This window comes from Canis lupus, chromosome 13, assembly GCF_048164855.1.
Source record: "Canis lupus baileyi chromosome 13, mCanLup2.hap1, whole genome shotgun sequence".
Taxonomy (NCBI): domain Eukaryota; kingdom Metazoa; phylum Chordata; class Mammalia; order Carnivora; family Canidae; genus Canis; species Canis lupus.
The window spans coordinates 46,421,747-46,446,103 of NC_132850.1; the positions used below are offsets into that span (position 1 = coordinate 46,421,747).

At 36.4% G+C, this 24,357-nt stretch overlaps 1 protein-coding gene across 3 annotated transcripts in view; it reads right to left on the reverse strand.

The window, feature by feature from the left end:
• TTC29 (tetratricopeptide repeat domain 29) overlaps positions 1 to 24,357 on the reverse strand; it is a 244,607-nt gene that overhangs the window by 40,785 nt on the left and 179,465 nt on the right. The window contains exon 12 of one of the 3 annotated variants that reach the window (XM_072773530.1): positions 16,878 to 17,129. The exons of the other annotated variants lie outside the window; for them this stretch is intronic. Coding sequence (XP_072629631.1) covers positions 17,059 to 17,129 — 71 coding nt within the window. The 3' untranslated portion in view covers positions 16,878 to 17,058. Of the gene's footprint in view, positions 1 to 16,877; positions 17,130 to 24,357 lie in introns of those variants that run through there. 3 annotated transcript variants of the gene reach the window in all.

A 24,357-nucleotide genomic window follows, 5' to 3' on the forward strand; every position in this document is an offset into this window, starting at 1 on the left:
ATAAGACATGAACAGAAATCTCACTGAGGAAGACATAGACATGGCCAACATGCACATGAGAAAATGCTCTGCATCACTTGCCATCAGGGAAATACAAATCAAAACCACAATGAGATACCACCTCACACCAGTGAGAATGGGGAAAATTAACAAGGCAGGAAACAACAAATGTTGGAGAGGATGTGGAGAAAAGGGAACCCTCATACACTGTTGGTGGGAATGTGAACTGGTGCAGCCACTCTGGAAAACTGTGTGGAGGTTCCTCAAACAGTTAAAAATATACCTGCCCTACGACCCAGCAATTGCACTGCTGGGGATTTACCCCAAAGATACAGATGCAGTGAAACGCCGGGACACCTGCACCCCGATGTTTATAGCAGCAATGGCCACGATAGCCAAACTGTGGAAGGAACCTCGGTGTCCAACGAAAGATGAATGGATAAAGAAGATGTGGTTTATGTATACAATGGAATATTACTCAGCGATTAGAAATGACAAATACCCACCATTTGCTTCAACGTGGATGGAACTGGAGGGTATTATGCTGAGTGAAGTAAGCCAGTCAGAGAAGGACAAACATTATATGTTCTCATTCATTTGGGGAATATAAATAATAGTGAAAGGGAATATAAGGGAAGGGGGAAGAAATGTGTGGGAAATATCAGAAAGGGAGACAGAACGTAAAGACTGCTAACTCTGGGAAACGAACTAGGGGTGGTGGAAGGGGAGGAGGGCGGGGGGTGGGAGTGAATGGGTGACGGGCACTGGGGGTTATTCTGTATGTTAGTAAATTGAACACCAATTAAAAAAAAAACTTTAATTTCAAAAGAAAAAAAAAATAAATAAAATGAAAACTTCTTGAAGGCAAGGATCCTAACTTATATATCTTTATAATGCTTATAGTATTTAGTCAATAATTAATTTTCAAAGAAGCAAATGAAACATCTTGAAGTAATGATTTTTTTATTTTGTTATTGTTGAAGTAATGATTTATTCTTATAATTTATAGTAAATTCCAAACATTTTAATTTAGCATGGATTTTAAATACTATGGATTTTAGCTTCATATTCTGATCAATACAATGAATATTTGGGTGAAATATTATACATATGTTTATATACCTTTGTAAGTATGATATATATATATCACAATTATATAAATTCATGAGTTTATATGAAGTAATGACAGTCATTGATCTAATTTCAAACTTATTTTTCCTTAAAAAAAGAATAGATTGATACTTAATGGACTTTAAAAAGCATATTCAAAAATATTGTTAGACCTATTATTTAAATAGAATTTACATACTTGTCCTACTTTATGATAGTGTATCTAACTGTAGAAATGGGTGACTTATTGTTTAGATGTCTCCTAGACATTTACTTCTGTCTAGGAGATCCCTGGAGTCTCTTTTTACCATATCAGTGAAATAGTTTTAAAAAATCAGATATGAATATTCACAAAACTGTCTAGCTTAAACTGTAGCCCAAACAGTATCCAATGACTTGCAGTGTTTCTTCACTGTTTTAGGGAGAAAACAATAGAGCAAGTTTTTTCTAATAAATGCAAATATTAAATAACTGAGAAGAAATGTTAGACTATTGGCCAAAGGAAAGCTATGAACTTTTATTTTTTTAAAGATTTTATTTATTTATTCATTCATGAGAGACAGAGAGACAGGTAGAGACATAGCAGAGGGAGAGGGAGCCCGATGGAGGACTTGATTCAGGAACCCCGGGATGGCGCCCTGAGCCAAAGACAGACACTCAACCGCTGAGCCACCAGATGTCCCTAGCTATGTACTTTTAAATCCCAGCATCTCTTTCAGTGAAGTGATTGGTCGATTAATGATATTTTTCTTTGATTTCTCTATTATTATTGGACTTCTTCAAAATTACCAATTTTGAACACATTTAAGCTACAGATTTTTGCTTTAAAATGCCTTAGAAAACACAAACGTAATTTTCACTTTCCAGATTTAAGGAAAATAAATATGAATTTCCAATAATATTTAAAGCCTATTACATTAGCTGGATAACTAGATTGTATAAGCAGTTCATTCATATTACAGGATGAAGATTATGAGAAAAATTGAAAAAGGTGGACATGTCTTAGAATTCAGGACAAAAAAAATAATTTTAAGGTTTGACTTCAGTAAAAATCCCAAATACTGGGAGAAGGTACTAAGGGAAATTTTGAACTTTAACTCAACAGAGTTTCATTAGTAAAGAATAATCTCAGTGTTATTTGCTAAAATCCAGGCAATGACCTTTCAACTTTTTTTTTCTTTTTGTTATATATATATTTTTTATTGAAGTTCAATTTGCCAACATATAGTATAACACCCCGTGCACATCCCATCAAGTGCCCTCCTCAGTGCCCGGCCTTTCAACTTTTTACCTTGCACAAGGTAGGCAAAAATGAGAATTTGTTTTGCTGTTTGGCTGAATGAGTGTGGTATGTTTTAATATAGGAATGTATCACCTCTGGGAATACTATGCTTTCAAACTTTGTTATTAAATAAAGCATTTGGAGCTTTGCAGTTCTTCTGATACTATTTGTATTTGTTTTATCAATCCATATTGGTCTACATCTATTTCTATAATTTAAAAAAATTAGTGCATTATTCATTTTGATAATGTTATAACCCCCTAATCCTCAGACACACCTCTCATTTTCCTGTTTTTTGCTCACTTCCTACCTTTGCTTAAGCTGTTTCTTTTGCTGATCTTCCTATGGCCAATGTAACCTTGAAAGCCTTCACATGCCCTCTCCCCTGTGAAGTCATTCCTTAAGCTTCCAATTCATTTATTTATATTTTTTTAAAGATTTTATTTATTTATTCATGAGAGACAGAGAGAGAGAGAGAGAGAGAGAGAGGCAGAGACACAAGCAGAGGGAGAAGCAGGCTCCATGCAGGGAACCTGATGTGGGACTCCATCCCAGGACTCCAGGATCAGGCCTTGGGGTGAAGGCAGCGCTAAACTGCTGAGCCACCCAGGCTTCCCCTATGCTTCCAATTTAAAGTTATCTGTCTTTTAGAACTCCCACAGCACTTTCTCTCTTCTATAGCACATACTATGTTTTACCTTATATTCTAGTTATTTGTGTGCATTATTTTCTTCCAAATTATGACTGTAAAATCCTTGAGCTTAATATTCAAATTTGTATCCTCCATCCCCCAACTCAAATTCTAGCACAGAGTTTTGCATAGAATAAGCACTCAGTAAATATTTATGGAATGCTTTTTCAGCACTGCTTAGAAAAAGGCTATGGTAGTTTGCTTGAACATTTGGCGTGGGGAGGTAAATGATTCTAACAACATATCATTTAAAAAAAAAATCTGTGTGGGTTGACTCTTCTCAATATTAGAATGAAGAGCAGTTTGTGTTCATATATTCATACCTTTCCCTAAAATTTCCACTTTTGACTAATAAATATGTTGTACCTCTATATTCTTTTTCTATTGTACAGATGGTAGTTGTAGATACTTATGGCAGAAACTGCTAGCTAGTCACTAAATTTGTCTGCTAGTCACTAAATTCGTCTCTCAAATTTAGTGTCTTTTGCTCACTGCTAGACTATATCTCCCAGCCATTGTTTGCAGTTACATATGGCTGGGACCAGGTTACACCCAAAGGGATATGAATAGAAGTGAAGTGTGCCTCTTCTAGATCTCGTCCTATACAAAGCGTCTCAAGAGCTTTCCTTCTCAACTGGTTGGATACAAACAATGGTGAGCTCTAGGGGATGATGGAGCTGCAAGATGGAAGGATCTGGGATTTTGAAGGATCATGAAGAACAGAGTCTCCACATGCTGACCTGGACTCTCTTTGTTCTATTAAATAAACAAAATCTAAATTTCTGTTGAGTGGATCCACTGCATGTTTTCATCTTTTTGTTGCTACAATCTAAGCTACCCTAAATGACGCAAGAGGGAAAATGATGTGTATGCAAATTACATTTCACTGGCTTGGAAGAAACATATCCTTGTGTATAGCAGCCATGCTTTTATTGTAGCTCAAGAGTAACAAAGAGGATGTTTGAAGGAGCAAAAGGAATTGGGTTATTAACATAGGAAATAGAAGCCTTAGAGTGAGCTGAATAAGAATCTTTAATTATGTTGTGTCTGTTTTGCCTACCATTGCCCAAGCTCAGAGCCTGGCAGAAACATATATTTAACGAAAGACTATATTAGAATGAGTAAATATTATAGACACCAACTCTTCATGTTTTCTGACAAGATGGTTCAAAGAACTAGGCTCAAAATTCATTAGAGAAAAATTTAAATGATTTATTAAACCATCGTATGTCTTAATGATCAGATTTTAAGTCTAAATTGATCCTTCTGGCACAGAAAAGCCACTCAGGTGAAAGAACCTGTGGCTTGACATTTTGATAAAGAGGCCATTTTAGCACAAACACATGGGACATAAATATTATTTTAGATGGAGGGTGTGAAACTTTTCCAACTTTTCTGACTCCACAGAAGTTATTTTTTTTTAACACTGAAATAAGAATTAAGGCGATTTCTGGTTACTCTATCTCTTCTTCTCCATGCCCTCTGACATTCTCCCAATCAAGGTCACTGTCTCTGGATAATTGTAATAGTCTCTGAACTGGGCTCCTTGCTTCTGGTGTCAGTCTCCGGTCCACCCTCTCTACTGCCACCAGAGTTCCATGTGTATATTCCCTGTAAGTTGCAGCTAAAATGTTCTAGCTACTTGTTCAAACCTCAATACCTTACGCACACCATGCTTTCTCACAAGACTTGACCCTTTCTGGGTCATCTTTTCCTTCCAGCTACTGGATGGATTCCTACCTGACTTTGAACACAACTCAAAAAGTTTCTACTCTGTGAAGATTTGCCTAAATAGGATGGCTCTCCTTTGTTGTTCATGGCACCTCACATCTTGGTTTTAGATTTTACCCAATTGTGTTGGAGGCCCAGGGACCTCTGTAACAATGGTAGTCAGCATGCTGGGAACCTAGTGGGTTCATATGCATTACCATATTTAATTAATTGGAATAATATCATCCCCAGATTACAGATGATTATGCAGAGGGCCAAAGAGTCTAAATGACACAACTAGTAAATGATGGGGTCATGATTTGAACCTAGCTTGTCTGATCCCAGAAGCAGCCCTTTTCATTACCATCCCATTTGCTGAATGAATCCCTACTCTACAGAGTCTTCTTTCCCCACCTCTGTCTTGTACAAACTCCGTTTGGGGTATCTGAGCATTCATCTTATACTGAATAGTTATTCTTATTTTCGAGTGAGAAAACACCGTGTCTCATATTTGTTTTGGAAAATGCCAAGAAATTAGGGCTATTTCATCAATCCACCTGAGGTTTCTGGGTTTGGGAAGCCCCAAGTGGCCCTTTTGCTTAAGGGTATATGACTGGACATGTTGCTCTTGGATGGTCGAAGTCTGACTTTTCAGTTATGGCCAGGTATATACTTTGTGACACTAGACTCTGCTACAGCCCAAATATGAGAATTTGTTTGGCACTTTTAGAATAGCAAGAGAAAGTATACTGCTACTGCTGGGGGCTACTGAAGAACTTTAGGGAGGCACATGAGGATCCTATTTGCAAAGAGATACATCCTTTCCAGGTGGGATGGCATATAAATTCGGTTTGTTGAGTAAACATACCTAATAATTATAAATAAAAAATACTTCAAAAGAATGAAAAACAATTTTGTTTACACACACCAGTTTGAACTAACCTTCCTTCCTCCCTGCCTCCCTCTCTCTTTTTCCTTTCTTTTCCTTTTTTCCCTCTTCTTCCTCTTTTAAAACAAAACAGTTGATCTGTGTGCCAGATTAAAGTAAAAGGTAGATTAGATTAGGCTACAGATATAAAACATTTTAATGATACAGTTTTCTGAAGGAGGAGATTTTAATGAAAATACAAAACAAAGATGACACAAAAGATGATGCAAAATAAATTCCTCGCTAGGACTTTGTTTCAACAAAGGTATGACTACCTTCTCAGGCTGACATCACAAGATAAATCAGTCCTTAGCCCTCTGAGCCTTTTACTATCCACCTACATTAGTCAAAGACCTTTTGTCCTAGCAGGAAAGGCCAGGCGAAGTCTCTAAATCTCATATGGGAAATGTTCTCAGGGACATAGGTTTTTAAAAAGGAAAACATACAAGAAACCTTGAAAGGCATCTTTTATATAATAGGCCTTAGGAGGGTAGGAGAATGCAGTTCATAGTTAATTTCAGGAAGACAATTGGATCTCATCTGAATAAGTGTTTTAAACGTTTTACATTGGAAAATTTCTATTACCTCACTCACAGATCACTGAAAATAAGGGTCTGGCCATGCTCTACCCAAGGTACAGTCACTCTGTGTTCAAGCTCAAAAGATATTGATTTTCATTTCAAACTCTAATGCCAAAATTAGCAGTGTCAGGTTGAATTAGAGGTAGATGCTTTATAGAGTTCAAAAGTGAACAAGCAGCACAGCCAGGCTGCACTTTTTTTTATATCTTTTTATAGTTTTCTTTTTATATCTTAAAGACAACAGAACATGGAATACAAAACATCCTTCGGTTTCATGGTGCCTAAAGAAATATTGAGTCCAATTCCACTCCTGTGTCTTTAGCACATCGGTTTCCAAGTATTAGTTCAGGAAGGAAAACACCTAGTTTCAGGATTATTACAGGTTGCTTTGATTTCCTTCTGTTGGGCATTTTGCTTCTTATTTAGCTTTCGAAAAACCAAAATTTATGCAGCAGCGTAAATTGACAGAGCATTTCATCTACATCGTCCTATAAAGGGGACACAGCACAGTTATTGAACTGCTCCATCAGTAGAGCCTGGATCCTTTACATCTGGGATTGATTGAAGGGAAATAACTACAAATTGGGCTTGTGAGAGCTTCCCTCAGATGGAGCAGTTAATCAAAGGAATGATAGAGCCCTGTAACAAGGACATTAGGGGCATTCATTCACTACGGGGAGCAAATGCCCACAAACTGAAGTTACCCAGGCTTAATTTATCAATAAGGAAGAGTGGCTTATTGATAAGTGTGGCTTATTTATCAATAAGGAAAAGTATTGCCAGAATGGGTCTGGGGGTGGGGAGGGAAAGGAATAAGTACTGATATCCTCTGAGATATCTGTCTTACAGATAATATCCCAATGTATCTGGTTGCTACTTATTCTTACACTGAATGAGGAAGGTATTCATTAGATGTCTTCCAAGCAGAGATGTGTGTTTGAAGTGTGTGTGTGTGTGTGTGTGTGTGTGTGTGTGTGTGTGTGAGAGAGAGAGAGAGAGACAGAGAAGAAAGGGAAGCAAAAGCAGAGAGAGATGAAGAATGAGTGGTTGAACAGCAGAGATACAGCCTAGAGATTTCCAGGATGAAAAGAGATTTATGTAGTAAATGCCTGCAAGTTTCCCAAGCTGTCTTCTCATATACGATTTGTCCCATAAAGGGCATAGCAGTTATCGAATTTCTCCATGAGCACAGTGTAGAGTACAGTATCTCTGATGGGCAAGATGGGTGGCAGCCTGTCTGTGCCCTGACAGGTGTTGTGTGAACCTCTCTCATTATCAAAGTATGTTTGTCGCCTGTTTACTTGTCTTTCATGGCAGGGTTTGTATTTGATTCATCTCATAATTCCAGGGCCTCAAATGTTTGGTTTCTAGACTGTACTCAAGTTTGATGAATGATTCATTAGTGGGCTATATGGCTACCTGTAGGGATGTGTGAGTATGAATTAGAGCTGAAGAGAGGGAGTAGTCTCCCACCCTACAGTATTTTAGGAGTTAAAATCTGAAAAATTAGGAGGAAAGTGGAGAGGGAATCCCTGTTATTCATCATCAATAGCCCACTTGACCAAGATTCAGAGAGCAAACCATGCTGAACATTGACATCCAAATTCCTGGCATTGGGTATGGAGCTGTCACCAATTTGATTAAGTGTATTCCATGATCACAGTTGAGGGTATTGGACAAGGGGTCTGAAGAAGACAGTGAGAGAAGTTGCTGGACTGTTGTATAAGCAAGAATGTGTCAAGAGGCTAGAGAAAAAAAAGAGCATAGGGCACTCTGAGCCAAGTGAGAGAAAGTAGAAGCATGTTGGCAAGAACTAAAGTCTCCTGGACATAGAAAGGAAAAATTACATGTGGGTAGGTAGATGGAGCAGCCCTGTCATGGAACTGGGACTGGCACTTAATACTGGGTGTTGAGGGAGACATGGCCATGTTCTCTGTGGGTTGCAGCAGGTCAAGCCTGGTTGGACATTAGTGAGAGAGAGAGGATGAAGAATGATTTTTCTTTCCCTTTTTAGCTTAATAGCTAAAACTTCACTTAATAGTAAAGTTTTGCAGAAGTCTGACTATAGACCAGAATTTAGCTGTTAAGTACAGTCACGCTTAATATTTCAGGGGTGGAAGGCTACTTAAACTACAGCCAATGGGAGCAATTCTGTGTCTTTTGAGGGCCCCAGTCTTGGACCTCCTGCCCATCCTGCCTTGATTCATCCTGTACTCCTGTTTTCAATAGCATTATGGAGCAGCATAGTCACGTATCAATAGCGCAGGCTACATAACCATTATTCGATGTTTTGAAACATACTGTGTAAGGCTTATTATTCAAATGTTAATATAAAGCTGGTGATAGGCGTTTTAGAACACTGTTGTTGGTTTTTTTCCTTTAGTACTGGCCTCTGGCACTCACACTGCAAGAAAAGGCCCAGTTTTCCCACAATATATGCCTCTTTTTGTCTAAATAATGCCACAACAGGAAAACCTGTCTGCAAAGAGATGCTTTGCTTTCTACATTACAGTTGGGAAGCATGGCTGGTTTCTCTGTCTAAACTCCCAGCTCAGCGATTGATGTTAAAGAAAGCTCAGTCTCCTAGAGTGAGTAGAGTTTATAGACTAGCCTTCAGCTTGTAGATCCTCTGTACCAGCCCTGGGGGAGGATAGATTTTATAAATAAAATATTTGTGAACAGCAGTAGTCACAGCATTATTACAAACTTAAAAAAAAAAGATATCAAAGGGCATGGTTATATGAAGTGAGCAACAAGTCAGCGTTTTCTTCTCTGAACCATCCAGGGCTACAATGCCACATAGGACTTATTAGTATGCTCAAAAGGGGATAGCCAGTTGTATTAAAAATTAGAGATGTTAAACTTGTCACAAATTCCAAATATACTTGGGGCTGGTTTTCCAGTTAGTCTAATGTTGTGATGTTGGGTGTTTGTATTTGTGAAGCAATTATGTGGTTTGAGGGTGAATCTCAACCTGAGAAATTAAAGTAGTTGTAATTTTCCCTTTAGTTCGATCCTGCTGCAAACAGGCAAGCATACTGGAATAACAGATTACGAATAATTTTAGTTTAAACAAAGAATACTACTTTCAGGTAATTTTTGGATGTTACTGGGGACAGGAGCAATAATTCTTGTCTCCCCCTGTTTCCCTGCTGAGATGAAAGAGTGTGTTTAGAGAAATCCTGGGAAGAATGGTTCCTCAATTCTCCAATTCTGTTGGCTGGTGGGAACTTCTGCACCCTTCCAAGCATGATTGAGATATAAATGTGAGATTCTGCATCACGGGTCCAAAGGTAGTTCCAAGAATTACCCCGAGTCAAGTCTAGCCTAGTCTAGGAGTTAGTTTACCTCTGGAAGTTTCAATTCAAAAATGCTTTTGTCTTCTTAAAATGAACATGTATCTCCTGATTCAACATGTTATGTAGTTTACTGAAATTCAAGTCTCATGTTAAACAGAATTGGACCCTGAGATTATCTTCAGCAAAGCCTTTAGTCAAGTTCAGATGTCTATTTATTTTATTATGCTCATGTTTTAGAAATCCTGTTAAGTTGACATGACAGCTATAGAGATTAAAATGATACATAATATGGGTGGCATTAACAAAACAATAAAATTGGTTATCGGGTCTAATTTTAGCCAAACAGTATTCTGCGGTTCAACTATCAAAAGTTTTGTTGCTTGTTGAGGGAGACAGTACTGAGAGTAAAGGGACTGCCCTCTAACAGTATTGAGAAAAGTTGCCTCCATATGGTAAGTCAATTTTCAATACAAAACTATCTTCTGTACTATTTAATCGCAAATAGAATCTTAGATGGTTGGCGGCTATGCGATGCCTTTATCTCTTTTTATAGTCTAGGAAATAACCCTCAATTACACAAATTAGAGTAGGTCAATTAAAGAACACAAGGGCATAAAGATAATGGAGAGATTCTCTTGTGTCACAAATTATGCATGAAAAACAATTCTTCCTCTCCTATTCTTTGGTAATTGGTAATCTTTCTAGAACAAATATATTCAAGTAAGCTTCCAATGCACACTTTGTACATTGCATGCATAATCGATGTTGAAATAAGAGCTGGATGTTGATGAACGATATTTTTTGAGTCAGGGGGTCAAAGCTGCCTTGTATTCCTTTGGGTAAGATGTGGAAGTTGCAGGAGATTTTAGTTGAGTATTATCCCCAAACAGATTTTTTTTTATAGACTTCTCTCTGTGCTCCCTTTTACTTACTCTTTCTTTAGTGTGGTGTAATATACATAATTTAAATAACCAGGGAATGTCTCTGGGCTCAAAACCACCTGCTGGCTTATATTAGCTAATTAATGGTGATTTATCTGAGTTACTAATTTGAATGGAGCTGATTGCCTTTAGGAATTTGGGAATCGTTGTAAGAATTCTGATTAAAATAATGCCTTTGTGATGGACAGTCTCCTTAAAAGGCTTAAAAAATATTGCCTGTTAGCAGACTAAAACAACAACAACAACAACAACGACGACGACGACGACTGCCAAATCGATGACCTTGTGTTTTTTTTCTGGCTCAAATTATGTCATATGGCAGCTTTCCTTCCTTTGTGATTAAATTTTATCTCTGTCAGGCTTCTTCTCATTTTGTCTCTTACATTAGGGTTTATTTGCCTTTGACTGCTTGAAAAATAGAACTGATTTCGAATCCATAGAGCTTAATCATTTTCACAAAAACTAATACAGTAGATTCATTTTAGCCAAACTTACGTGTCAGGCTGGCTTGGTTCCCAGGGCCTGAATGTATGAATTTAATGGTGGTACAATGTCTGAGGTAGGAATATAATAGAAAGCTCTCAGCAGTATATCTATTGGATCAGTGTAATTTCTTTTTTTTCTCTGCTGGTCTCAATGTCTCTTAAGGCAATGTAGTCTGTAGACAACAAAAACTGGCCATCTCTCTACTGTGATCCCACTGCCGTTAAAATCAACCAAGAATCTCCTTCTCAGATTAAGTGTATAGTAGGCAACTGTTAAATACACAATTAAGGTTCACTGAAACATTAATTCTATTAACTGTGTTCAATTGTGATTTCAGAAAATGTGCAGTAATGAATACATAATTACTGCTTTGAGACTTTTGGGTTTAGGAATAGTTTATCTAACCTAGGCAACCCTCTCATTCCTCCCCTACTGGCAACCCCCCAAAAGTAATTCAAGTAGTGATAAAATGCATACAGTTCTAATGTATATATGGTTTCAGTTTCTACTTATTAACTCCCACATATCTTTTAAGGAAACCGGTATTTTTCACACGTGCTTGTTACTATAGTTAAAAAGTTTAACTTTTTAAATTTGTTTTTTAATTTTTATTTTTAGAAGATTTTATTTCTTTATTCATGAGAGACACAGAGAGGCAGAGACATAGGCAGAGGGAGAAGCAGGCTCCATGCAGGGAGCCCGACGTGGGACTCGATTCCGGGACTCTAGGGTCACACCCTGGACTGAAGGTGGCGCTAAACCGCTGAGCCACCTGGGCTGCCCCCAAGTTTAGCTTTTTTTAAATTGAAGTTCAGCTGACATACAATATTATTAGTTTCAGACATACAATGTAATGATTCAACATGCATATACATTATGAAATGCTCGCCACGATAAATCTAGTCACCTTCTGTCACCACACAAAGTTACTACAATATTACTGTCAACATTCCCTAGGCTGTACTTTTCATCCCTGTGACTTACTTACATTATAACGGGAAGTTCATACCTCTTAAATCCCCTTTATCTATTTTGCCCATCCTCCCAACCCTCTCCTCTGGCAACCATCCCAAAATTTAATTATTGCAAAATAGTCATCAAAGAATTCAGAGCTGAAAAGGAGATGAAAATTGAGTTCTTAATGACCCAGATGTAGTTTGGCTGGCTTGTCTAATCTAAGGAGTGTAACTGAAATATAATTTGCCATTTTTTTTCTGACTTCCACAACATGGAATATATATATAATTATATATATTTGAATGGAACTGATTGCCTTTAGGAATTTGGGAATTGTTGTAAGAATTCTGTATATATATCTATAAATATAAACAGAATTCTTTTATACACACACACAATGCTGTACTACACACATACATTGTCAAGAGAGTAGCTCTCAGGTTAAGTGTTCTTATCACGATATAATACATTTACATTTGTTTTATTTTTTTTTTGGTATTTTTTTATTTATTTATGATAGTCAGAGAGAGAGAGAGAGAGGCAGAGAGAGAAGCAGGCTCCATGCACCGGGAGCCCGACGTGGGATTTGATCCCGGGTCTCCAGGATCGCGCCCTGGGCCAAAGGCAGGCGCCAAACCGCTGCGCCACCCAGGGATCCCGCCCTCCCCCCCCCCCAATTTGTTTTAAAGATAAACAGCAGCTGCACTTGTGGTGAGCACAGCGTAACATAGAGTTGTCAGAGTTGTCAAGTCCCTATGTTGTACACCTGAAACTAATGTAACATTGTGTATCAATTATACTTCAATTAAAAAATATATAAACAAAGACACCTGCACTCTATTTCAGTTATCAAACTTGACAGCCAAACAAAGCCTTGCTATTTCAATTTTGAGGTGCAAATGTTTAGGTAAAGATCTTTCTGGATTTGGGGCTCTCCGTGAGTTCCCTGGGGATGAAGTTTCCATAGCAGTGAATTTGTTTGCATTTTCAATGGTTCTCTCACCTCCTCAGTTACTCAAGAGTTGGGACTTCCGGTGCTCAGAGCTCCTCTCATCTCTCTTTAATCGTGTAAATCAGTTTCTTAGGACCTGCAAGCCTCTTTTGTCATGCTGAACTCATTTAGCTCTCTCCTCTGATGCACATTCTGCTGACGTTCTCTTTCCCCTCCGAATTATGACTGCTTCAACTACATGAGAAGCTCTTCTTAATTTCTTGGTTAACTTTATGCCAAGGGGTCACATATTCTTGGAGATATGGATGAAAAATTTTTTCCATCTCCTCCACTAGATACCTGGTTCTCCTATTTCTGATTTTACTAAGTACTAGGCATTTTTGCTGTTGGCACTACAATTCCAAGTCTGGCTCAGGGCTTGGTAGATACAGAATTCAGGTACCCGCTTTAACCGGAATGCAGTATAGGGCATGGTAAAACACAACATTCGTCCATATTCAAATTACTGTTGGAATAAGTATTGTTTAAGACCAGAAGGGTTTGTTAAAGGTGATGAGCAAGTGAATTGAAGTTAGTGCTCTTAAGGTAACACAGGGAGCACCTGTACTTATTACTTTCAGACAGAGTTCAGTAAATGACACATTTTCTCAAAAAAGAAAACCTTTCAGTGGTTAGTTGATTGACAGCAAAGAGCATAGCAAAGTGACAGAAATCTAGGTGCTATGAGTTTTTTCATCTTAGTCACCATCTACCATGAGTTCTGAAAGTCAAAATCATAGACTGTGATCTTCAAACTTGCTGCACTTACTGACTTCACCAAAAAAGCCTCTTTTTTCCAATCTGCACTGTATTCCTTTTTCAGAGATTGCACATTAATATTTATAGGCTGACTCTACGCAAGTTCTCAACTCGTTCTAGAGAAAAGATCACACTAAATAACAGGATTGGTTATTGCTCAGCCAGAGGAGAGGATGGTGATGACACCCACCTTAACTTAATTCCCATATTCCCAGTCTTCTCCCATGGCAAGAGATGTTTACAGAGTGCAGTGGAGGATATACCCCAAAACCATGTTATTCAAACCATTTTTTGAAAGTTTAACATATAGATTTGAAGGTATTTCTAACACTCAGAACTAGCTTGGCATTAAGTATTCAATCAACTTGTGATCCATTCCATTTCAAGAGTGGTAGAGGGGAGAAAACAGACTCCAAATCATAGCTACTGTCTTGTGCAAGGTTCTTATTAAAAACAGCATATTCCTGTAGCCCAGAGGGCTGACAGCTTCTTCCAAAGCAGAAGCACTGCTCTAAGCTAACCTCAAGGGGCTACTCGAGAGAGATGCAGCCTTCATCCCTCTTGCTGGGGGGCTGGGGGCCTGATAGTATCACAGCCTGTATCACAACTCCAAGCCTCAGTCACCCCAATGAGAAATATTCCTTAAGGCATTACTAGCAGGCAGTTCCCTGGTTAATTGGTTTATAAGTATTTTAATAAGAATACTTAATTTTAAAAAGAAAGAAAACACTTTAAAATAGAATCAGCTTAGGGGAGTACATATACCTCGGCTAATTGAGGTAAGGGATTTCTCTTTTTTTTATCATGTTCAAACATAGATATCATTTGCTTCTATTATATCACTTGTGCTTGACATTTTATCTACAGATGATCAAAATATAATAAAAGGATCACCTCCAGACTGAGGCTCTTAACAATGTTGAGTAAAGCGATGCTTGGAGACATAGTGGTGAGGAACAGAAATGTACTGAATAAATTCAGTTCAAAAGGATGATCATGTCCTGAGGTATCACTAATGTGAGTGTTTTTTCTTACTGTCTGCTAAAAGTGACAGCAGCTATAAAGAGATTTTTTCTTTTCTTTTTTCTTATTTTTTTTCTCCATGAAGATCATCAGTTTCTAGTTTACAGATTAGACTATTTCACTTCTCATGCATAGGCTTATTGACTTCAAGTTTGTTCATAAGCATTATGTATATATTTTTTATACGTGTATCCAAAAAAACCCCAAAAAACAAAACCACTTCGTTAACGTTACAAGTCAGACTTTTATGTACTGCTTCATCATTTTATAGATTTAAAAATGCAGCTAAAGGTTTGGAAGAATTTTAGGGCTTATTTAAATATAATTAAAGTATACTTGTCTATTTTAAAAATTTAGAACATAAATCATCAAAATAAAAAAAGAGAAATGTATGTATTAAGTCAAATTCACATAAAAGAGATAAGATTTTCATAGAAAGTAATTCTTTATAAAGCTAAATTATAATTTAAATGCCCCATTGTTTCTTTAAAAGAAACCCCGAATCACAAGTTCGTATTTAGGTAAAATGCATTCAACTTTTTAATTTCTAAATCAAAGAATGGGCTAAATTTGGATCTCAAACTCTTTTAGTTTTTATCTTACCTACAAAAATGAGAGCATTATATATAATTCCTTCCCGAAGCATATCTGCATTTCAGTATGTGATCTTTTGGTGATAACAAGGTATCATTGTTCCTATGTCAGTGCACTGACACAACTGATTTGGTTTGTAATGTGACACCAAACCAAGCAAATTGATTAGACAGGCAGCCTTCAAAAGATAGGCAGACCTTGGCATTTGCCCAGATTTACCATTTTAAATGATACTGATGGTCTATGGCTGGGGGTAAAAAAAAAAAAAAAAAAAAAAAAAATAGAATCTTGGTCAGGAGTGCAAATTCAAAGGATATAAATCAATTGTCAATAATATTGACTGAAATGTTTTTAAAGCTTTAACTCTCTAGGGGGACTGTTGCTCAGAATGTATAGCCTCTGCCATAAACATATATGCGGGTTACAGATAGCAGAGTTCTCAAGGAGAGCAGAATACTAAGGGCAAGTTGAGGGTTTCAGAAATAGAATAAATCTGGAGAACAGAGAGATCTGGAGTCAAAAAATTTACTCTGACTTACAGTGTCTTAGTTCAGCTAGGCTCAGTTAAATGTTAGGAAGCAAGCAACCAGAATAAGCCAATAAGCCAATCAATTCTAATGTATGAAGGGCCATAGACTTCTTACACGTTTGCATTTAAAAACAGATGTTTGTTAACTTTAAATGCCTGCTTACTGAACCTCAAACAGAGAAGCAAAATTTATGTAAGCAAATCATTCAGACATGTGAGGAAAGATGCCTTATTTTTTATTTATTTATTTTTTTCTGAGAGAGAGTGGGCACAGGTGAGTGGCAGGAGAGGGACAGAGAGGAAGAATCTTAAGCAGGTTCTACACCGCCCAGAGCTGAGCGCCAACACAGGGTTCCGTCTCATGATCCTGATAACATGTCCTGAGCAGAAAGCAAGAGTCAGACACTTAACTGACTGAGCCACTAGGATGCCCAAGGAAAGGTGCTTTTGGTCAGGAGTCCACCATGTACAAACATGGTCTTTGGATTGGCATCTACCATAGAACAAATTCTTCCTTTTGCTAGTATTTTCATGGCTGCTTCTCTTTCTCTATTTCTATACCAATAAGGATTCTCAAAGATAAACATAATTCTTTTTATTTTGGCATTGATAGTGGCTGAAGAGGCTTTGTTGTTTGGGTGGGATAGGTAGGACTACATATCATAAATAAATAGAATGTTTTAATAACATATTTATTATTGCATGTGGACTACCTGCCTGGTAAAAGAAAATTAACCAGAAAACTGAGCTAGTATTTTTTTAAAAGTGGGTTTGTGATAAAACCATTAGTCTCATACTGCTAAATCCCATTGCAATGATTTTCAAACCTGGGTTAAGTAACACTATGAATATACTTCAGCATTAGGTTTTATGGGATCTTAGGCAAAGGATGAAATCACAAGGTTTAATGAATTCTTAAGTGATTTTTACTCACAATCAATTTATAATCCAAGAAGGAAACAGAGCCTCTAGTTAAATGAGGAGAGACTATTAGAAGGAATGAGAATTGATAAGAAGCCTTGGTGGGTAAGTTGATGTTATTGGAACTAAACATTTATAAGTTATTCAGTACTTAATTTTCAAAGGTTAAAAAGATCGTTGACAAATTCCAATCAGAATCCTTTCAGAATCATTCCCAGAATCATGCTGTAAATTAAACCTTTTGTCCACCATTGTTTTAGCAAGTTGGTATCATGGATCTCTGGTGCATCCTTAGGTTTCCGTCATAATAGGTTTCACCTCTAGCTTCTGACAAAAAAAAAAAAAAAGAATGTTCTCTGAAGGTCTTAAATCAAAATTTTGTCCTATTTATGATACTGTAAATCAATCTCCTGGTAGTTAATCTTTGGAATCAGAGAGCCGCCGGTTTCAGTCCTGCTTCTATCACCTTCTGGCTGGGTCACTGAGGTCCAATTACTTACCCTCTCCAAACCTCCATTTTCTCAATGTAAAATAGAGCTCCTCATCTCCTCCATTTTCTCTCTGCTATTTTTAACAACTGCCCTTGGTGCCTTACAGTTTTGCTCTAATTGCCAATGCCTTAGATCTTTCTCTACCTTTCTTCTCCCCCAAATGAAAACGTATTGTTTTGTCCCATTGCCTCAAGGCCTTGTTAATGTGCTGGCTAACTAATAATTCCCCTCCTAGATAACAAAATGCCTTAATTTAGTGGAAGCAGACATTCCTTCTTAATGATAATGACTTATTATTTGTATAAAGATTTATAGTTTATGGTGCTTACACATATATAAAACTAGTTAATTCACAGGGCACCTCTGAAGTAGGGTATTAGTATCTACAGTTAGTGGATGAGGAAACTGAGGTCAAGTGATTTTTCTCAACGATATGTGCATAATTTGTGATTCAAGTTCAAGCTCAGCTGGCCCCAAATCCAAAGTTTGTTGTACTTTACAGCTGTAATCAATGAAGCACTCAAGTAGTATTGAGCAATATGAGAATTTCAGACTCAGGGATGACTGATATTGCAAAAATAACAATGCAGAGGTTCTAACAGTCACTCAGCCAGGTGTGTTAAGGCAATCTATTTAGCCTGTCTGGGCCTCAGTTTCCTCAACTTCAAAATTTGAGGGTTGGAAAAAAAGAGCTTTGAGCTCTATTTCAGCTTTAATATTCCTTGATTCTATGAACATATGCAGTATAGTTGCAATTTTGTACATCAATTTTCATTTTCTTTTCAGTTTATATTAATAGCTTGCATGGAGAATTTAGTTATCAGCAACTACAATAGTTCTTTCCAAATATGCTATCATATATAATATTTTTAAGATAAATGAAGAAAAAGCACAGAAAATTGAGTATTAAATTTGAAGATTCAAATAGCAGAGTGTAGCTTTCAATTTCTCTTGACAAAACAACTTCTATGGGGCTGTTCTCTGTATCCCAAAGTGCTTAGTTTTAGGAGGGATGCCCAGGAGGTAGTGAAGAAGGAAGAGGACACCACTTAGCCCTCCCCATCAGTAGAGTCAACTTCAGCCATCAGGAGGGTAACTGATGCAGAAAGAAGGTCCTCAACAGGCTCATGGATTAAATTTTAAAAAGTTAGATGTAAAACAGTATTAAGCCATGTAGTCAATACTGATGCTACTTAAGTTAAATATGATTCTTTATTTATTATTATAAGCTGTCCGGGAAAATCTGGCCCGATTTTATAGGACAAGCTAAAAGCAAAATTAAAGAAAAAGATGACATTTTGAAGGGTTTCTCCCCCGCCCGTCATTAACACAACTCGGCTGGCTGAGCTGTGAAACTGTGATGGAAATATTAGAGCTGTTGTGCCTGAAAAAAATGCAGTGATCATTTCATTCTTCCTGTCTTTTAATGCTCCAGGGTTTTGGAGACGAATAGGAGCAATAAGTTCACTTTGCAGAATTAATGCAGTAATTCTTTATCATAAGAGCAGAGCATTACCTCAATCTGATTTTGCTACAAAATGGTTCAAAGTCTATTTTTAATGATGGCCCTAATTTGTTAACACCTTTTAAATTATTAATCCCCTTTATATTCAAGTAGTTATTGCATGTCATAACAATGTATCTATGCAGGGAAATTTAATAGTATTTTCTAGATGTCAAGAAAAGGCTTGTTCTGCAAAATGCTATTAAAACTGATAATGAGCTAAATATTTGCCATAGCAAACACTGAAATTACTATATCAATCAGCATTGGGCTCTCTTATTCAATAAACAGAAATTAACCTATTAACTATGCCTAACTTTCAGCAACAAGACGGTTGCTTTCAAGCATTTCTCTCCTCTTCAATTGCTTTTTTTTTTTTTTTTAAACTACATATTGGCTTATACCATCAGAGTTTTGAATCAAATTCTTAGTATCAGTACTTATGGTTGAAATTCTAAGGTATACAAGATATAATATCATGAATGTTTTGCTGTAGTGATTACAAATGTTTTTGACTTTCCTTTTAGATGACATCAACTTACATGCAATACAAATTACAGTATCTGATAAAGTCAAATACTCCAGCTTTTAAAACACATTTAGAATATTTTTCTGATTTTGAGGACTTAAAATGATTTCTTTCTTAGTGAATTATAGGATTTTATTGAGGTATAATTACAAAAAGCATAATAGTGAAAGGCAGTGTAAATGTCCACCATTGGTTATTTCTAGCTTTTAGATACTATAAAAAAGATACACAATAATATGTAAAGGTACATTTTTCATGTGTGCCCCAAATAAAGATGTTGATTCAAAAGCACTTTACATGTCATTAAAAAGAAAGTCTCAATTTCTGCTGTGATTTAAGCAGGACAGGACAAAGGTATTGTCAGATAGTGGGTATGTCCCAGTTCCAATCACCAACTTAGTTACACATGGGCTGGTAATCAGTGTCACAGAGAAACGAATCAGAACTGGCTTTTATTCAGATACTTTTCTGTTATTCCTCATATAGTTTAAAGAGCTTTTATATCTTCAGTTGATTTCATAAATTCTAAATAAATTACACTGCACATTCTAGGTCATTTAAAATGAGGCTAATGTTGATGTTCAAATAATGAACTAAATACAATAAAAATAAACATAACATGCACTTTGTGCTTTAAACTTTTTCAAAGCTTTATGTGTCTGTTACAACTCCTCTGAAGGAAGTAAGGATGTATTCAAAGGCAAACTTAGAGAAGGTGTAGGATTTGTTCAGCAAGTGGAGGCACTGGGAAAAAAATCTAGACTTTTCAAGGTCATTTCAAGCTTATAATTCTAGTTCTCAACTTAATATCAGTTTTGTATTACTGCCTTGATGGGAAAGATTTTCATTTTTTAAAAAAGAGGATCTTTTATATTTAAGGAATTAGGGGCAAGTGTTTTCTTGAGCACGTCTGTAATTTCTTTGACTTATGTAAATTATAACTGCTCAACAGAAATATACTTAGCTAAATTCTGATCTTCAAGGAATTCAAAACTAAGCCTAATCTAACATGAGATAACATCCTTCAAATTCAGAAAACTTGGGATCAGTGACCAAATACGGCAAAGAGAGTAGCTCAAAGCATGGATTTTGCACTCAAACCTGGGTTTTGATTCCTGCTCAGTCACTAACTAGCACATCTCCTAATCTCCCTAAACCTCAGCTTTTGTTGTCTAAAACAGTCACAATGATATTTGCTCATTTATTTGTTAAATACATTCAAAGCCTACTCAGTGCCAGGCACTGTTGCTCACAGCGGTGAATAGGATAGACAGCCAAGTTTCCTGCCACTAAGAACCTTACCTGTACCTAACTTGTAATATCTTTGTAGGAATAAAAGGGATGCTGCATAGAAATTGCTTAGCATAGGGTCTAATGTGTAAGGGCTCAATAAATGTGAGTCATTATTTTATATTAGCTCTAAAGTCTTAGCAGTTATTATGTCCAATTAGCACATACCATTTTGATCTGTTGAGAGCCCCAATAAGGACAGAAACCATTGATTAAATATACTAATCATAATTTTGGATACAGAACAGAGCTTACAGGCACATTATGTGAATATGCCCAGGAGCAGAGAGCTAAGCCTTCATTATTAAAAGAAATGCGTGGACTTTAGTTCTTAGTTTTATGGTCAATTTTTGGTCAAAGGCTATATGTTGTTCAGATGTTTCTAATAAAACTGATAAGTATACCTGTAAACGTGAGCAGCAAATTCAAATGATGGTGATATTTCAAAAATATTTAAAATGTCCTTGAGTGTAACTGTATTGACAAAAGTTTTGTATCTCATTAGCTTAGTATTTTTGGAAATGGCTCATTTAATTATGGAATATTTTCCTTTCAAAGCAGATTTTCCATTTTTTATATTTTTAAAGAGATAATTGTTTTTAAAGAAACAGTTTATATTTTGAAATTTCTCTCAACTGAAAAACTTTAAATGTGGAACTCATAAAAGGAGATAATTTTGCTAAAACATCCTTTAAAGATGGTTGGGTATAGGAAGGGCACAGGATTAAAATACAAAATGTCAGTATTCTCCTTTTGTATCCGACTTCAAGCAAGCTGGGACATTTTCATAAGCCAGACTTCACAGAGGTGAGACACAGAAATATCTCACTCTAACAAGTGTAATGATAAATGTACTTTATACCAAGCTTCTGGTTTGCAACTCAAAGCACCTACCAGCTTTCCTGGGTAAATTATAGGTGTAAAGTGCTACTGCCTTCCCTCTTCTGTTCTCCTGGAATCACGGCCTCTCTGAGGCAGAAGATACTTCTGTGATCACATGAAGTTCACCCCCATTATCAAAAGTAAACCTGAAGCACAGAGTTGTAGTGCCTCTGCCAACCCATCCACCAGGTGGTAGAGCCAGGACTAGACCCCAGTTGTTTCTTCATACACCACCTGACTTTTCTTTTGAATTTTAAAATGTTTTTAATTTTTAAAAGATTTTATTTATTAATTCATAAGAGACACACAGAGAGAGGCAGAGACACAGGCAGAGGGAGAAGCAGGCTCCCTGCAGAGAGCCCGATGTGGGACTCCATCCCAGGACCCCAGGATCACGCCCTGAGCTGAAGGCAGGTGCTAAACTGCTGAGCCACCCAGGCATCTCTGAGCAGAGAAGTTTTAAATGAGAAAAAAAAAAGATGCATTTATTCTAATAACTAAGATGGTATTTAGAAAGCATAGAGTAAATACCCACATAATTTTCCCATTTCCTTCCCATTACTTTACAGTAGGCTGTTTACCCTTCATTCACTCGGTCTTTTCCAATCCTTTCTTCTCTAGCCCCAATTTCTTAAGTTTCTCATTCTTTTTTTTTTGTCCTGCTAGAGTCTAAGCTCTGTAACTCCAATATATGGTATCTTTGAGATAGAATAGGATAGAATGGACGTGAGGTTTCTCCACTTTAGAGAATCCCTGAGCTACCAAAATGGTGAAGGCGCCAATAGGTTTTGTTTACTAACTGGATGTGGGAAAAAGAGGTCAAGATGACTCCAAGGGTTTTGCCTTGAGAAACCAGAAGAATAAATTTATCATTTAACTGAGAGAAGATTGTTCTAGGAGCAAGTCTAGGGGTGTGGGATGGGTGTGTGGGGATGAAATAAATCACAATGAGATTCAAATGGCTATTAGATATCACTGAAAATATGTCAAATGGGGAGCTGGCCATACTGAGTCCTAGGACTCTCTCGGTGGACACACAAATTAAGTTATTAATTATACTTCCCTTTTTTCTTTGTAATCTATTCATTAATTTCTATTCTTTTCTTTACTATTTCTTCTCTTTTACTTCATTTAGGTTTACTCTATTATTCTAACTTCTTAATTTGTATGTTTTGCTACAAACATAGATTTGTATGTTTAGCTCATTAATGTACATACTACCTCTTTCTTAATACAATATCCAAGGTTATAAGTTTAACTTTATGAGTTGCTTTAGCTCCATTTCATTACTTTTGGTATTTTCAGTTATTCAGTACTAAGAAATTATTGATTTCCCTTCTTTTTTTTTTTTTTTTGAAAAAGCTATTTAGAAATATTTCACAATTTTCCAAACAAGCTTTTGTTTAAGTTATTCTAACTTAATTGCTCTGTGGACAGCAATCATGGTCTGTATGATATCAGTCCTATGGATTCTATCAAGGTTCATTTCATGTACATTAATTTTAAAAACTATTTTATATATGCTTGAAAATATTGCATATTTTCCCCTATTAGATATAGTTTCATGTGTTCATTACATCACTTAAAATTTTTGTTTGTTCAAATCTTTACTTTTGCAGATATTTTGGATTGCTTAATCCATCAATTACCAATAAAGGAATGTGAAGATTTTTTACTAGGTTGGTAGAATTGAAATTTCTCCTTGTTGATTCTATTTTCATTTTATACATTAACATGCTTTGATATTAGGCAACTTTACACTTTGAATGTTATATCTTCCTGATGAATTGAATCTTTTGTCATTAGTAACTTTCTGTCCCCAATGATTTTGCTTTAAAAGCCTATTTTATCTAATAAAAACTACATTGCTTTCTTTAGTATTTTTGTGTATATCTTTTCCCATTCTTTTATATTTCAGCCTTTCTTGTTTTATATATGTTTCTTGTAAATACCATATACCATTTGTTTAATTCAGTTTGATTTCTTTTAAAGATTTACTTATTTATTTGAGAGAGAGAGAGAGAGAGACCGAGAGAGAGAGAGAGAGAGCGAGCACAGGGAGGGGAGATGGGGGAGGAGCAGAGGGAGAGGGAGAGAGAAACCTAAGCTGACTCCTTACTGAGTATGGAGCCCAGTTGGGGACTCCATCCACATCCCTGAGATTGCAACCTGAGTCAAAACCAAGAGATCGCTTAACCAAGTGAGGATGACTGCCTCACTCAGGTGGTCCTAACCTCTGCCTTTATAGTGCACAAGATAGTTTAATAACTTAATAAATTTGTATTCATTGCTACTATGGGTTTATTTTTAGTGTATTATTTAATGCCTTTTATTTGTTCTAATACTTCCTGTGTTTTATTTTTTCCTCTTTTCCCTATTTTTGGTTTGTCTGGGCTTTTTCACCCCATTTCTTTCTTCCCCTCCACTGATCTATTTCTTTTAGTTGTTATTTTAGATATGATATATAATGTAGTTTAAAAAGCTGGAAGTAGGAGCACCTTGGTGGTTCAGTTCATTAAGTATCTGATTCTTGATCTCAGCTCAGGTGTTGATCTCAGGGTCTTCAAGCCCCATGTTTGGCTCCACATGGAGCCTACTTAAAAGATAAAAAGATTTAAAAAAAGCTGAAAGTAAATTAATATGTTTAACCTACCATCCCATCCTGAAATATATGTAATTACTGCTTAGAAATTTTCCATCTTTTTTAAATCTCTCAAATTGAATTTTATAATTTTTCTTTTTTAAAAAATGTTTGGAAGTACTTAACGATTTAGATTTACTTATTTGTGTATCTTTTTCTCACTATTGTTTCTTGAATTTCAAACCTTCTGAGATTGTATTCTTTTATCCTTTAGTATC